The sequence below is a fragment of the Perissodus microlepis genome, chromosome 10, assembly GCF_051167445.1.
Source record: "Perissodus microlepis isolate ML-2025 ecotype Zambia chromosome 10, ASM5116744v1, whole genome shotgun sequence".
Lineage (NCBI taxonomy): Eukaryota > Metazoa > Chordata > Actinopteri > Cichliformes > Cichlidae > Perissodus > Perissodus microlepis.
Window position 1 is genome coordinate 11912489 of NC_140470.1, and position 13902 is coordinate 11926390.

The 13902-nt window shown below is 40.8% G+C and overlaps 1 protein-coding gene across 3 annotated transcripts in view; it reads left to right on the forward strand.

The window, feature by feature from the left end:
- nyap1 (neuronal tyrosine phosphorylated phosphoinositide-3-kinase adaptor 1) overlaps positions 1-13902 on the forward strand; it is a 28329-nt gene that overhangs the window by 3137 nt on the left and 11290 nt on the right. For all 3 annotated transcript variants that reach the window (XM_084942032.1, XM_084942033.1, XM_084942031.1), the window contains exon 2: positions 11604-11841. In XM_084942032.1, the coding sequence (XP_084798158.1) occupies positions 11654-11841 (188 nt within the window). In that variant the 5' untranslated portion in view covers positions 11604-11653. The remainder of the gene's footprint in view (positions 1-11603; positions 11842-13902) is intronic.

Below are 13902 nucleotides of genomic sequence, written 5' to 3' on the forward strand. Positions count from 1 at the left end.
GGAGAGGGGACTAATAGGAAAGAAACACAGAGAGTGAGGGGACTGATGGATGAGAGACAGACTTGGCAGATGCTGACATTTTAAGCCCATTTCTCTGGTGGAGTAGATACCCGTGTCTACATGAGCACTAATGGGTTTTTTTTTTTAAAACTGAAGCACCAAAACAGATTGTTTCCCTAGAGTTTGAATATTAGCATGCTGTTAAAAGTAATACTATAGTGTAATGTGGGCAATGTTAGCATACAGTGCTATTTTTAAGGAAGAACATGAGACATATGGAATCAGAAATGACCACGATTGCCTCTGTTACAGGCTGTGATCAATGTGAGTGACTGCAGACAGTTAAAAAAAGCGCATTTTGATCAACTCTTTCTCTTTATTTGGTGTATATTTAGTTCACATCTTTTCAGTGGTGAAGTCTGGCCACATTTGTACCTCTGTCGCTCATCTTCACTTCCCCCCGTATATGTTCAACAAATGTAATGCTTGCAAAAGTGATGAAAAACCAAAAGAATACTACAGCTGAACATCATTTTTTTTCTCAAACGGCAGCAACATATGATGTTGAGCCATGTTTAACTCATTTTTTAAGGTAAGCTAGTGAAATAATGCTACACGTTCACATGTTCCTGCTTCTCAAACAGGTAGATTTTCAGCTTCTGTTTGTAAAATCTAACAGTAAAATTATGGTTTACACACATTTAAAAAAAAACCTTTTGGTCAAACTAAGATTTTTGCAGTGTTGTATCAGTTTAAATCCGTGTTATTAATTGTTACTGCCCATGCTCCTTTCTAAAATGACAGCATATCCTCTTTGTATTTTTACTGGCACTCCTGTGTCAGTTTATATCTGATGGGAATCTTTAACAAAGGGAGATTCAGATGCTTTGAGGAAAGTTTGTGATATTCTCTTGAGTCTTGTGTTGTGGATATGCTAGAGGAGAACTGTGGGTTTAAAAGAAAAGTCGTTAAGGCTTTATATGCTTATAAATCAGGAATCTTTAAGGACGTATTTCTTTTTTGTCACATTGAAAAAATTCTGGTTTATAAACATATGACCCCGTGATGAGGCTGATATTCTGTTTTTGTGTCACATAACTGACAATACGACAGTTATCAGTTGTTAATGTGGTGTAATTCTGGCCATAATGTCGGGCTGACCTTGCTAAATAATGAGAACTCTAAGAGACCGATTAAAAAAATGTTCACAGCTGAAAGAGCAGAGGATATCCTGTGATAGGCCCTCATAAGAATGTCTACACATCCCATAGGACACCACAAAAGGACCAGTCTGGGCCTTATTTTTCTGCTAAGGTTTATTCCCCTTGTTTGTCCAAACTCAGACAGGAAGGTTAATGTTTAAACTTGGAAAAAAGTCACAAAGTCAACGCAATATTTTCATTTCCAGGTCCATATTTCTACTCTTAGATCTGGATTCCCTTTAAGCTAGCTTTGTCCTGATTGGCTGCCCCTTTTAAACAGACAGTTCAGAGCAGAAGGGAGTGGGACTTTGGTGCTTACAGCCAGAACCGTGTGCCTTAGATGGGATATCCCCTCTCTCTGACTTCTTGCAGAATAGAAAGTGTGTAGAGCTGTCTCAAGCCCGAGCTTGTGCCTCACCGGGACAACAAACACCGACATATGCTGATCTCATTATTTCAAACTTTGGCCATGTTTATTATGATTTCCCCCGATGTAAAAATATATGTTTATAGAAAAGAAGGAAACACAAAACAGATCCACTTTAATCTAAAGCTGTATAAAAATTTAATAAAATAAAAATTTACCAGGCTTGCTGGTTCAGTTTTAAACCAGTATATCACCAGTGCCCGTCAAACCTTAACACTAAAGCCTTTGCTTGTAGATCAGACTCACTTTTTCATGTAGCTATTTTAAGCAGACACAGTGTATAGGAGTACATATAGGGCTAAAGGTAAAGGTCTCTAGCGGCTTCTTGATTAAAGGGCATGCCATTTACAAACCATGTCCTGGATACAAACCCAGACCTGAACATTGTTCGATGACTGCCCCCCTTTGTCTTCTGCTTTTCCTCCCCTTTTACTCCAAGACTACACAGAAATAAAAGAACCCTAAATTGATTCTCATTAAGCTTCTTCTTCTTCATCTTCATCCCCCACTATAAATTCTTTCTTTTTTTTTTCTCAATAGAGAAGACTGAAATACTGGCCACTTTTCTTTTCTGTGTTGCTCTAAATACAGGTTCTGAAAAGCAAAACAAAAACACAGCAAAATATAATAGAATAATAGGCAGACCCTGCACGCACTAAGGGACGAGGTGGGGCTATTATTTTGCGTTACAAATGACTCCTCGGTCCTTTATCTGGGACGTCCCTCTGCATCCACTTTGTTGGATGCTGTTGCTTTGTGAGAGCTCTTCACATTAAAAGCTCATAGACGTCTGTCCCTTGTCTGACCGGAGGATGACTGAATGTATATGGGCAAATTAACCAATGAAAATTTAAATTAAATGCCCCATTTAAATGCTTTCTTTCTGGATTGTGAGTATCTTAGAGCATCCACTTTCACTGCAGTGTGTAGTCAAGAGTAATGATGTGTGGTAATGATTTCCTTGAGGCAACTCATCTTTGTTCATTTCCCCTCTGTTTTCTTCTCATTAAACCTTTCAAAGTCATTTACATGGTACCATGCAAAATAAATAAAGTTAGAAGCCAGCAGTCACTCCTCTCTTGTTGGCGCCAGGCTCAAGCCACGTTAATCACCAGCCGCCTGTGTGCATCTGTGTCTTTGCAGCATCATAAATAAATGCAAACAAAATGCAGATGTTTTCATCAAAACATAAGTTTACACATTTACACATTTTTATGAGCCATTCAAATCTTTTTTTTTTTTTTTTTTTAATCATTATTATTATTTGGCAAGAAGCTGTTAGCAAAGTCATTTCAGGGTCATTATGTTGGAACAGTAATTGGCAAAATCTGAAATTACAGGAGGGACACAATGCAGCTTTTCTTTTCTTTTTCTTTTTTTGAAATTATACATGTTTAGGCATGCATAAATGGACCAAAGTGGTCCATAGTGTTATGTTAATGTCCCCGGTCTCATTAATGTTTTACATTTATGCTAAAGACCTTCAAGAGACCTTCATTAATGTTTGCTAAACGATTAGGAGGCAGAAACGTGTTAATCGGGGCAGTTGTGTGATGCAAACAATCAAAAGCGTATCATGTTCCGCAAATATTACTCCTCCGCATGTCGCTGTATTGTGTGAGTGAGTGGGTCTCAAACTGATGGGGAGACATGATGGTCTTAGGAGTGTCTCACAGTGATAATTTATTGTCTATGACATTGCTAAAGGTCATCGTAAACCAGCAAAAACTGAGAGCACAGCAGTGTTGGAAATTGGCGATCGCACATTCAGAAATGTAAATTCTAATTGTAGTGTAACTTAAATATGCTTTTTAAATGTCAGAGCAATTTTGCCTTGTCCTGTTAAAAAAAGAGAAAAGACTGCAGCTGCTCAGCTACTTGGCAGCAAAAGGAACTCCAGCTAATTGCACACAAAAATATGCTGGGGGGTCCCAAAGCAATATGAGTTGTTGGGATTGGGGAAGGGATTCTGAATCATGCAGGTTATTTTATCTTTGCCCCAATCTGGGCCGTTTTCTTTTGAGAAATAATTCATTTTTTAAAAGTCAGTATTTTAAACCCTGTAACGAGTTTAAACGCTTGAGTATTTTAGTTTAAAATCCAGCTGGCACTTTTTCAGCTCGCCACATTTGCTCGCAGTTTTTTGAGCATTATTGCGCAAGAGAGCAAGACGTACAGCAGGTACATCAAAAGCGAACGTAGAGGATGTTAATCACACTCCTGTTTTTTGGACACGTATCTCACAATCATCTTGTTATAAGTGACTTTTTTTTTTTTCCATCTGCCTTTTCTGGCCATGTGTCCAACGCGACCACAACGCGAGTACGGCGTATGAAAGCACTGCCTCCATCGGGCCCCCTGCAGTGTGTAATCTGCCATCACCTGCCATTTGCCCCAGTTATGGCCTTTTCATTTCATCACTGTCAGTACAGTGAGCAGCAGGAATGACAAGAATAGGAATTGCTCAAGTGAGACCCCCCTGCTGTAAGCCTGCCAATCATACCTGTATGGACGACACACCTGTACCTCTCTTTCATTTCAGTTTGCACGGCTTTGAAAAGCTCTCAGACATGCTTGACCTGATTCAACACCTTTAAAAAGTCCCTGTTGCGATTTTATTCACCTTATACAAAGACAGAAAAGAGCTGGCAGTTAAGAGTGTTTGTTTTTCTTTCTTTTCTTTTCTTTTCTTTTCTTTTTTCTTTCTTTCTTTTTTTTTTTACCAGCTATTAACATCATGTAAAGTTTGTCATGTCTTAATGTGTTACAAAACTCTCTTGTCGTGAGTTACTGTCCTGCTCTTGAACACTATGGGGTGCATAACATGGTCCCTAAGAGATGTGATTTGTTTGTAATGAGATCAATGAGTGGGAGAGCTGTGTGTGTGTGGGCATGTGTGTGCTTATCCTGTACAGCCTACACTATGACTCGCTTATCGGGGGATGTTGAGCACGAAGAGTAGGCTGATTCAAATGTTGGAAGACCACTTGTGGCCTACCTGGCTTTGCTAATCACACCAACGCTGCCGTTGCTTCATCTGTCAATCAAACAAAGGCCGGTCTGACATGCAGGTTTTTTATTTTTCCAGTATGACTAATTGGGGGAGAGTTCTGATGCTTTCTTGTGTGTGGCGATGTTTTGATTTGATTTTTGAATAGAGGTCACCTCAGTCCTCATGCTTGTTTTTTATTCTTCTGCAGCTATCTCTGGACATTGTTCTCTAGCCAGAGGCAAATTTTTTTCTTTGTTTTTTTTTTTTTTTTGCTTGTTTGAATGCGTGAGTCAAGCCCATGAACTGCTGTGAGGCAAATCATATGTGTAGCTTTTAGTGATGTTCAGCTGATCCTTTTTTGCTTTGGGCTATTTGAGTTTGCTTAATTGTTGCTGAATAGTTTATAAGGTTTGTCATGTTTGGGGAAGGGACACCCACAGAGCTGCAGATTATTTTGGTTTTGGCTGTTATAAAATACATAAAACATGCAAAGGGATATAATTTACTGAAAAACATGCCTTTCTACCTAACAGAGAAAGGCAAGATGCTCAAAACTGAGTTTTATCTACTTGGATATTTTCACGATAATTTTGTAAACTAGATATCTAAATATATGACTTTAAGCTGAAGAAACTAACAGGAAGACAATATTGCAGGGTAATCCACATCCGAAAATGAGTCAGATCTTGGGTAGAGAAGGATGCTGGCTCAGTGAAGCGTGTGCAGCTGCGGAGTGGAGCTCTTCCCCTCATGCACAAGTGGAAGCATTAAGGAGTTTTTTTTCTTCCCTCTTCCACAGTTCTTACTCTTGTCCCTGCGGCGCTATACCTCACAGTCTGGGTTTCAACAGCCAGATGAAAAGACAAACAAAACAGAGACTACATTTTTCTATATGATGTGAATTCCCTCGTTTTTTTGTTAATGCAATCTTCGAAAGCCAGACTAACTTAAAGGGACCCTGCTCGGTTTTTAAATTGTAGCACATCTAGTGGCGGCACTCGTCAGCGTCCACATGCCGCTGCCGGAGAAAAGTCTGCTCTGAATCTTATCTCTGCGGTATGAGTTGATATTCCCACAACCCTTTATGCATGTGATAGAACAACAAGCTGCAGACTGAAGGAAAATCTGCCCAGTGTTGTGTAAAGGCTTGCGAATGTGCAAGCTATTAAGTGTTCATGTATGCTAAGTGCAGTGGGTCACCTTGGTTACTGCAGATTCCAGCAGAAGATGATGAAGGCAAGGGCGAGCTGAGGTGGGAGCTGGAGATTGGGAGGTCATTGGCTCGCTGCCTCTTTTTGACCAGAAAGACATTGTTTGCAGCGACATTATTTCCATTGTTTTTGCAATTATTTTATTATTGATCAGCTGTGACTGGTCATGTTTTCTATCCACGATCTGTGTGTTGTTTGCTCTAACAATAGTGGATTTATTTCTTGGGCGAATAGGTGCATACATTGAGCATCTCTGAACGTTTGTTGTGGCTCAGGGCTGTATCCTGAGGAATCAGGGAAGCGCTTTTTGTGGGATATTTTTGGTAGCGCTCCATGAAAGATTTAGTGGTCACTCAGTTTGAACAACGCTGAGGAGGAGAACCCAAAGTGTGCGAAGTGCCCGTTCACATACTTTTAACTTACATGTCTTCTGTGTGTTTAATGTTTTGAAGCAATGACTTTGTCATTAAGGCTTTTGGAGGGTTTTTTGTTTTTTTACATCCTAGTTTTTCCTGATAGCTGCTTTGCAGTTCTTTCATGCCCAAAACATGAGAAAGACATCTCAAACGTTTCTCTATCTCTTATGCACCAGCCTTCCATCCTTGTCCTGAAATGATACATCTTCCTCCTCCTCCTCCTCCTCCACCTCCTCCTCCTCCTGTCCATTCTCATCATCCACAGGCATCTCACTGCACAATGCAATATTGTAGAGAATTTAGCACACAACAGCAATGCACGAAGGGAAGCCGAAGGCACGCTTGAACCCCTGTAACCCTCAGATGAAAGTAGTGACTGTGCTTTGAGAGAATTCTTCCCATCACACACACACCGCACTCAAATGTATATTTGTGAGTCACACAATGCACAGGCTCACACATTCACAGGTTTTACTTTAAGTGATTGTTTTGGTTTGAGGAAGGGTTACATTGATTTGTTTTTGTGCACGGGCCCACAAAGCAATAGGTGTCAATTGGAGTGTTTTCTGGCCTGCAGGTTAGCTGGCCAGAGTGTAAAGGGTCTTTGATTTTAAAGGCAGAAATATCTTTAAGTGTTTAAGAGCCGAAGTCAGGTCCTACACAGCGGGCGGTTGACTGAACCTGACATTAAACAAGTTTAATCCCGATTCTGGAGAAACAACACGTGCAAAGTATTTCTTGAGCTGATCATGAATCATTTATCAGTGCTCCAAATGGACATCTTCTCCTTCTGATCCCAAAACAGCAGAATTTATGAATGTGACATTGTTCCCGCGTTCAGATGCGTTAAAGGTGGACAGCTTGTCATAAATTATTAAATGATTTGACTCACCAAATGTTTAGGACAGCATTTCCCACTGCAAGTTCAGTTTCTGTAAACAGAAAACTTGAGAAAAATCTGGCCATTAATATATTTGCAAGCATGTTTGTACTTGCAAAAAGGCAACTTTTTGACAACTGACCAGTGCTCGTCACTCTGCCACGCGCCGTCTCTGCGTCGCGTTAACTTTTTATATTTTTCTGCTGAAATTAACCAAATTTAACAAAATATTTTGAGAGTTCTTTCATGGGAAAATCCAAAAACCTGCTAAAAAACCTTGCTATATTAGACTAGCAAAAAGACTGGAAGTGGGAAAACAGCAAGCCTTACTATGCTAAAAAAAAAATGCCTGCCAGCACTTCTAAACACACTATATAAATAAATGTGATATAGTGTGTTAATTAGTGATCTTCAGAGGAAGTGGCTGGGGAATTTTGTTATCTTTGGACACAGCTCAGGTTTGCTTTTCCCCCCACTTTCTGTCTTTTGAGATCCGATAACCAAAGTAAACTGGCTTGTGGCTTTACCTTGCAGACATTAGATTTGTATCTGATCTCACTCTCTAAGCATTTTATAGTGCTCTAAAAATATGTGCAATGATATGATTTGGTGGAGTAATTTGTTAAATCCCTTTTCCTCTGCTTTGCAAGGAGTTTATAAAAAATGTTTAAACTTATAATAACCTTTAAATAATCATGTAGTAGTCTTTTCCCCCCCCCATAAATAATGTATTTAGTGCCCTAGTGCTATGCGGAAGCTCTCGTATCATGCTGTAATATGTTTACTATAAATAAGTATTTCATTCGATTGTTAAAAAGCAGCTCTTCACCAGATGTTACCTTGTTAAGGAAAGTGCTCAACACAAGCCATCATTTACATTTGACATTAAATGAGCCTTGACCCTATCAGATTTAGATTTCCTGCATAATAAGAAACTGAATAGATTTCTGTGCCTGGAGTTAAGTATTTCAGACTGAAGCAAATCATAGACATAAAAACAGCTCATATAAACTACTGATATGGTTTGGGCTGAAAGAAGTAATGAGCTGTTTCACCCAATAATGTGTATCCAGCCAATGTGAAAGTTGGCGTTTAACTGTAAAAACATTTGTGATGGCTATTTGAGAAGAAGGAGGTGGGATTTCACATCCCTCCTACTTTGGTGTTTAATTCTTTACAGTATTTAGTATATCAGCTGGTATGTATATTCTCACCTTAAGTATTTTTTTTATTAATCTTTGTCTCATTGAAAAAGAAAATGGTTCAAATCTGGCTTGATAGGATTTAAAATACTAAGCGTTATCATTTGAGTGTATTTGCCTGGATTAATATTAGCCCCTGTGTAGCTCAGTACAGATACTACTAAGATACATACTGTGCTATTTAAGAAACATGTGATATTTATTGATCCTGAGAGAGTCGGGTACAAATGAAGCTGCAGTGAAGTTTAACCCTGGGATCATCCTGTATGATGAGGCTGACGTCCTGCTTTGTGAATATTCAGCGGCTAAGGAAGAGATGCTGACAGTGTTGCTAGGAGACCACACACAGTGACTAGTGTGAGAGGCTTGATTTCACCTCCCTCCCCCATTCTTGTAGTCTGGCTGCCTTTCACTGTTTTTTTTCTATCCTCTCTCCCTTGCACTTGCCTCCATTTGCACATTCCCTCTGATCCCATGCTCCCTGTCTCTATCTTCCCCTCCGTCAGTCTGTCTGGGCAGTACGTTTCCCGCCTAATCATATTCGTCTTCTTCCCCGTGTTGCTATATCAGTGATTCTCTATTTTGTTGGCTTCCCCCATTTTTCACCGTGCCCCCTCCGCTCTCTCTCTCCATTTCCCGCTGCCTCTGTCTCTCCTCCTCTCCTAGCTGTGTGTGTTTCAGGCTGCTCATTCTTCCACTGAACGTTTTGCTCCATCCTCATGCACTGCTTCCTCACCGCCTCTCTCTTCTCCTCCTCCTCTCCTCTGTTTGTTTCTCAGGCTGTGCTGTCCAGCTCAGGTGCTGAGATACCATACAGATGTGGGCTGGAATGGCTTTGGTATTCAGGAGAAACCAAACAAAGTGAAGGATATGTATAGCGCACTGTTTCCTAAATATCTGATAAAGTGAGCCAAAAATATGGTGTTGAGAAAATCCTGATTCCCCCCCCTCCCTGATTTCCTTACCTATTGTCACAGATTGATTATTGAATTATTTGCTACAACGTGTTAGCAACATGTTAACTATCCAGCCTCTGCAAACGCAAACATACATGTTTTGTAGAAATTTTTCACTTTTATCGAGGCCACGCCAGTGTGATGATGTGTCTGTCCATTCTGCAGTCCTGCTGTCTCACTCACAGCGAGGTAAAGCAACACTGCTGGACCGCTTGCTGAGGTGGAGACTGGCGAGCAGAGGGCTGCAGCACAAAGCCTTCCAGTGCTGTGAATCCAGTAGCAGCTATAGAAGGAAAGGTTTTAGACATGAGATACCACAAAATGTACACCCAGAGTGAATCCCCTGACTGCATAATGTTTCACTCATAACTTTTGTTACGCTTATAAATCACACTGTAAATGTTTTACACTGTCATATTTTACATAGGTGATTATGATGTGCCTCGATAAATTCCCGTTTCTCTGTAGTAGTCATATTGGCGGAGCTTTTTCAGTTACTGCTATACACATACACACATAGAGGGTGTTTGAAGGGTGTTATGGGGGCCTTGAATATGTGTGTGTGTGAGTATGTGTGTGTGATGTTTGCTTATATGCATGAATGAGTAGTTTGCAGCGTTGCATGCAGATTGAGTTACGTGAATCATGGCTCCATCTGCCTCCTGGTTTTAATGAGGAATTCAAGCGACTCCTGACCCTACAGATGCTCCTGAAACAACTTCCTAAACGCTCTCAGTTTATTTGGGTTAGAAAGTGACTCTGGGGATTAATAACAGGCACCCTATATGAGCGTATTGCATGCTTGTAAAAACAATATTTTGCAGCCTGGTCTGATGACACAAACCTGCCTGTATATATAAGATGCTGGACTCTCGGTTCTTTTAGCTTGGCTAATTGTACACCAACCCACAGGGTGTAATGTGACAATTGCGGGGCTGCCTACTCAGCTGCCAGATCCTAGAAACCAAAATCAAAGCTCCATTTAACAAAAGCCCAACCTACAGTCACAGCTCCCTAACCTAATTAACATTGAGTCAGCAAACACGGCAGCAGCAGCGGTCGAGGTTGTGGTCAGAGCTGTGGGGTACAAGAATAGCAGTAGCCACGCTGACACACTGGATGACACACTGGGCTGTGACAAAAGAATCACACACAGGTACACAGATCAACATGCCACCTGGCCCAGGTGACAACGCCTGCTGCTCTCACTGTGTGCTTTTTCTCTTTATAGTAAGACATAGCTGAGCTACTGCACTGGCAGTGAAAATGGTGTGCAGACGATGGTAAACTGCTTAAGTTATCGAAAATATCTACAGAATTAGGAAAACAACAGCACAGCTGGAAAGTGTCAATATATACTTTTTGATGTATTTTCATGCTGTGTGAAGCATCATAGGACCTTAATTGTAAATCGGGTCTCATTAAACTGGATTCGCATGTGTTCCACCACATTTGATTCATATTGCTTGTTTCCCCCCGTTTTCCGCTTTGTGAGAATATCTGATAATGCGGACCATTAAAATTACTCACCAGCTACACTGCAAACAAGCTTAGCTTAATAATGCATGTCATGTAAAGTGGCTGATTCAATTTAGTTCCTCAGCAAAGCCGTTTAACTCATGCTGATGCCAGGGGCACCGATGATACCACTTGAGCGTCCACCATCAAAACACATTCTATTTCTATTTATGGTGGAAAAACACTAGTGCATCAGCTGACATCTGCTCTTTTCTTAGCCAATTGCGCTGCACACTCACGTTCTCCAACATGAAAACACTGTTGGACACCCAGATATCTGCCCCACAACAAGCCTGACTTCACATGGAGGGAGCGTGAGTAGGAAGCTGTGCATGCACTACATATGACAAACCGCATTACTTTCTGGCTAGTAGACAGGCTTAGATAGGCCATCCCAGGGCCTGCAGCCAAAGATGCTCTGCAGCTGATTTACCATGCTTACTCAAATATTCATAACTGGATAATGAAAGTATAAATAGTTTTCATGTGATACACTAGAGGCAGGGGTAAACAAAGCTGCAACCTCCATCATCATCATCATCATGCATCACCGTGTCTTCGCTATGACGGCTGCCAGGTAGAGTAATGGGAAGGATTGTTCACTATGACACAGTGAGCGTGATAAGCAATGACCCCCTTACAACTTTTGCCAGTAATTTGGAGTTGATTATTTATGTTGCCGCATGAACAAAGTAATCACTGTCAATCTTGTCATCTGCATGCAGGCTGGAAAGTTATTAAACTTTTTTTTGTTTTTTTTTTAAATGATTAATGAGCTCCTGTTTTCTCTTGTCTAAAGGAGGGCTGCCTGTGACATACATTGCCATCCCCTGAGTCCTCTTCTATACCATGAGCTCTGGCTCTGCCCAGGATGTGGCAGTCGAGCATTTCCTGCGTGACATAGAGAGGCGAAGCAAGCGGCTACACTGCGCTGTGATAGGCTGCGAGGAGGAGCGATCCCACAGCGACATGAACCTGCTGTATCGTAAGAGCCGGTTGGACTGGAGGCAGAGAGACCAAGAGGGAAGTAAAAAGAGGTGAGTGGATTACAATAGGGTTCAGTTCAGTGGAAATATAAGCCTCTTATCTAGGGTGAACGAGTTTAATTTTCAAAATCTTAATTCCAGCCACTGTTCGTGAAGTCGGAAGGGTTCACCTGGAAGTGAATCTCATAGATTTGCATAGCGGCAGGTCATGATGAAGTTAATACGGTCTTTAGATGAGATAAATTAGTAGAGCTGAATTGCACAAGGCAAAAACGGGCCAAAAACACAGAAAGAAATGAGAAAACTGAGTTATTGCGTAATTTCTGAATGCATACACTACAGTGTTATAGTACATGGATACGAAATCAAATGGTTTTTGGCAGGAACATGTTACATAAATCTGGGCCATTCACTCTTTCACTGTTTTTTTAAGAAGCAAGTGTGAGGATTTATAGGTTGACTAATGTACATTTCACGCACACGCCCCCTTCAAATTCTGCAGGCCTGCAGCTTTTCAGAAGCAAAAGAGTAAACAAGGAATAAAGAAAAAAGATTTTAGAAAAAATTAATAAATTTAAATGAGTGCTTTTTCTTAAGTACATAATTCTGCACATGGACGTCATGTTAAAGATGGACACATTCACCGTGATGTCACCAATTAAATCTGAAGCCCCAGGTAGAGCATTTTGGCTAATCTGACAGAGAAACCAGTAACGCTGGTTACTGACTGGGACTTTTGCTTTTTTTTCTCTTTTTTTTTTACACTGAATTAAAAAACGAGTTACAAAATTGACAGATAGAATAGAGTAGGCTATGTTTTCTTTGAATGTTTGATTTAAAATATGGTTTTAAATCAACTACTGACCACAAATTCACAAGCAAAGTGCTGAAAGCGTTGCAAAATAGTGTTGCTTCCCATAGACTTTAACCCAGTCACAGTTCCTTTTGTAAACAGAGCACTGAACGCCTGCTGACTATAAGAAAGAATACAAGTTTAACGCTTTATCCTGCTAGGAATAACCCTTAAAGCTCTTTTCTGAACGGAGAGGATTCTGTCAAATTTCAGGCCTGCTTACAGAACAAAATGAATCAGACATTAGTGAGGGCATCAAATGTTGTCTTTATGGCAGGTAAGCGTTAAGGCGCTTTTGTGTTGGTTCCATGATTGAGACGTGCAGGATAGGTAGATCTTTTATTTTCAGACTATGAGGTTACTGAATACTTCTTCTGCAGCTGCTTGATTTCACTGTAGCATTGAGGACTTGCTGCTAAACACTGTGCAGTGTGTGTTCAAGGCTATAACTTGTGCACCAGTAGAACACAGTTAGCTGCTGATGCATCACCTCCAGACTCTTTCTTTTTTTTAAACAATCTTCCAGCAGAAAAGCAATCATAGTAAATCACAGCACCGAAGTGCGATGTGAACGATATTTAAACTGAAGTCCCACATAATTCTGTGATTTTTCAGCCCAGTATAATTTGTTTATTTTTGCAGGAGTATCAGAATTAAGATCAGATTTGTATTTAGATACAAGAAGAAAGAAGAGAATCAAACCCCCAAACAAGCAAATTAATTCAAGCACTCTTCAAAAGGGTCAAAACAGACCTAACGTCATCACACTCACATGACAGCATTGTGCTGAAAAGCCTGTGAGTGAGTGATCTTGTGTATCTGAGCATGTGGTTTGGGGGCAGAAGGAAGGATGTGCTGTTCAAATGTGAGTCACCTATAACTAACCGAATTCAGCATGGGGTTCGGGCTATTTGTGCTCGAGAGGAGAAGGAGAGCATCAAAGACAACAATTCAAGTTTGTTTAGATGTGCCATCCATTGCTTTATGACTCACGGCGGTAATTGGAGGCCCTCGTGTTGGCAGCAGAGATCAACGCCATGGCAGCATCAAGCCAGTGAAGGTGTAGGGCAGCAAGTAGGACAACGGGACACGATGAGTGATGAAAGCAGAGCCGAGTGGGGCCAGAGGAGCAGAGGTGGAAGCGGGACATGACCGGTGATAATTACGAACAGGACAGGGTCAGGGATAAAACTGCACAGGGACAAAAGGGGTGAAAACCGAACGGACTTAAGGGAGGACAGCAACTGCAGACCAGACGG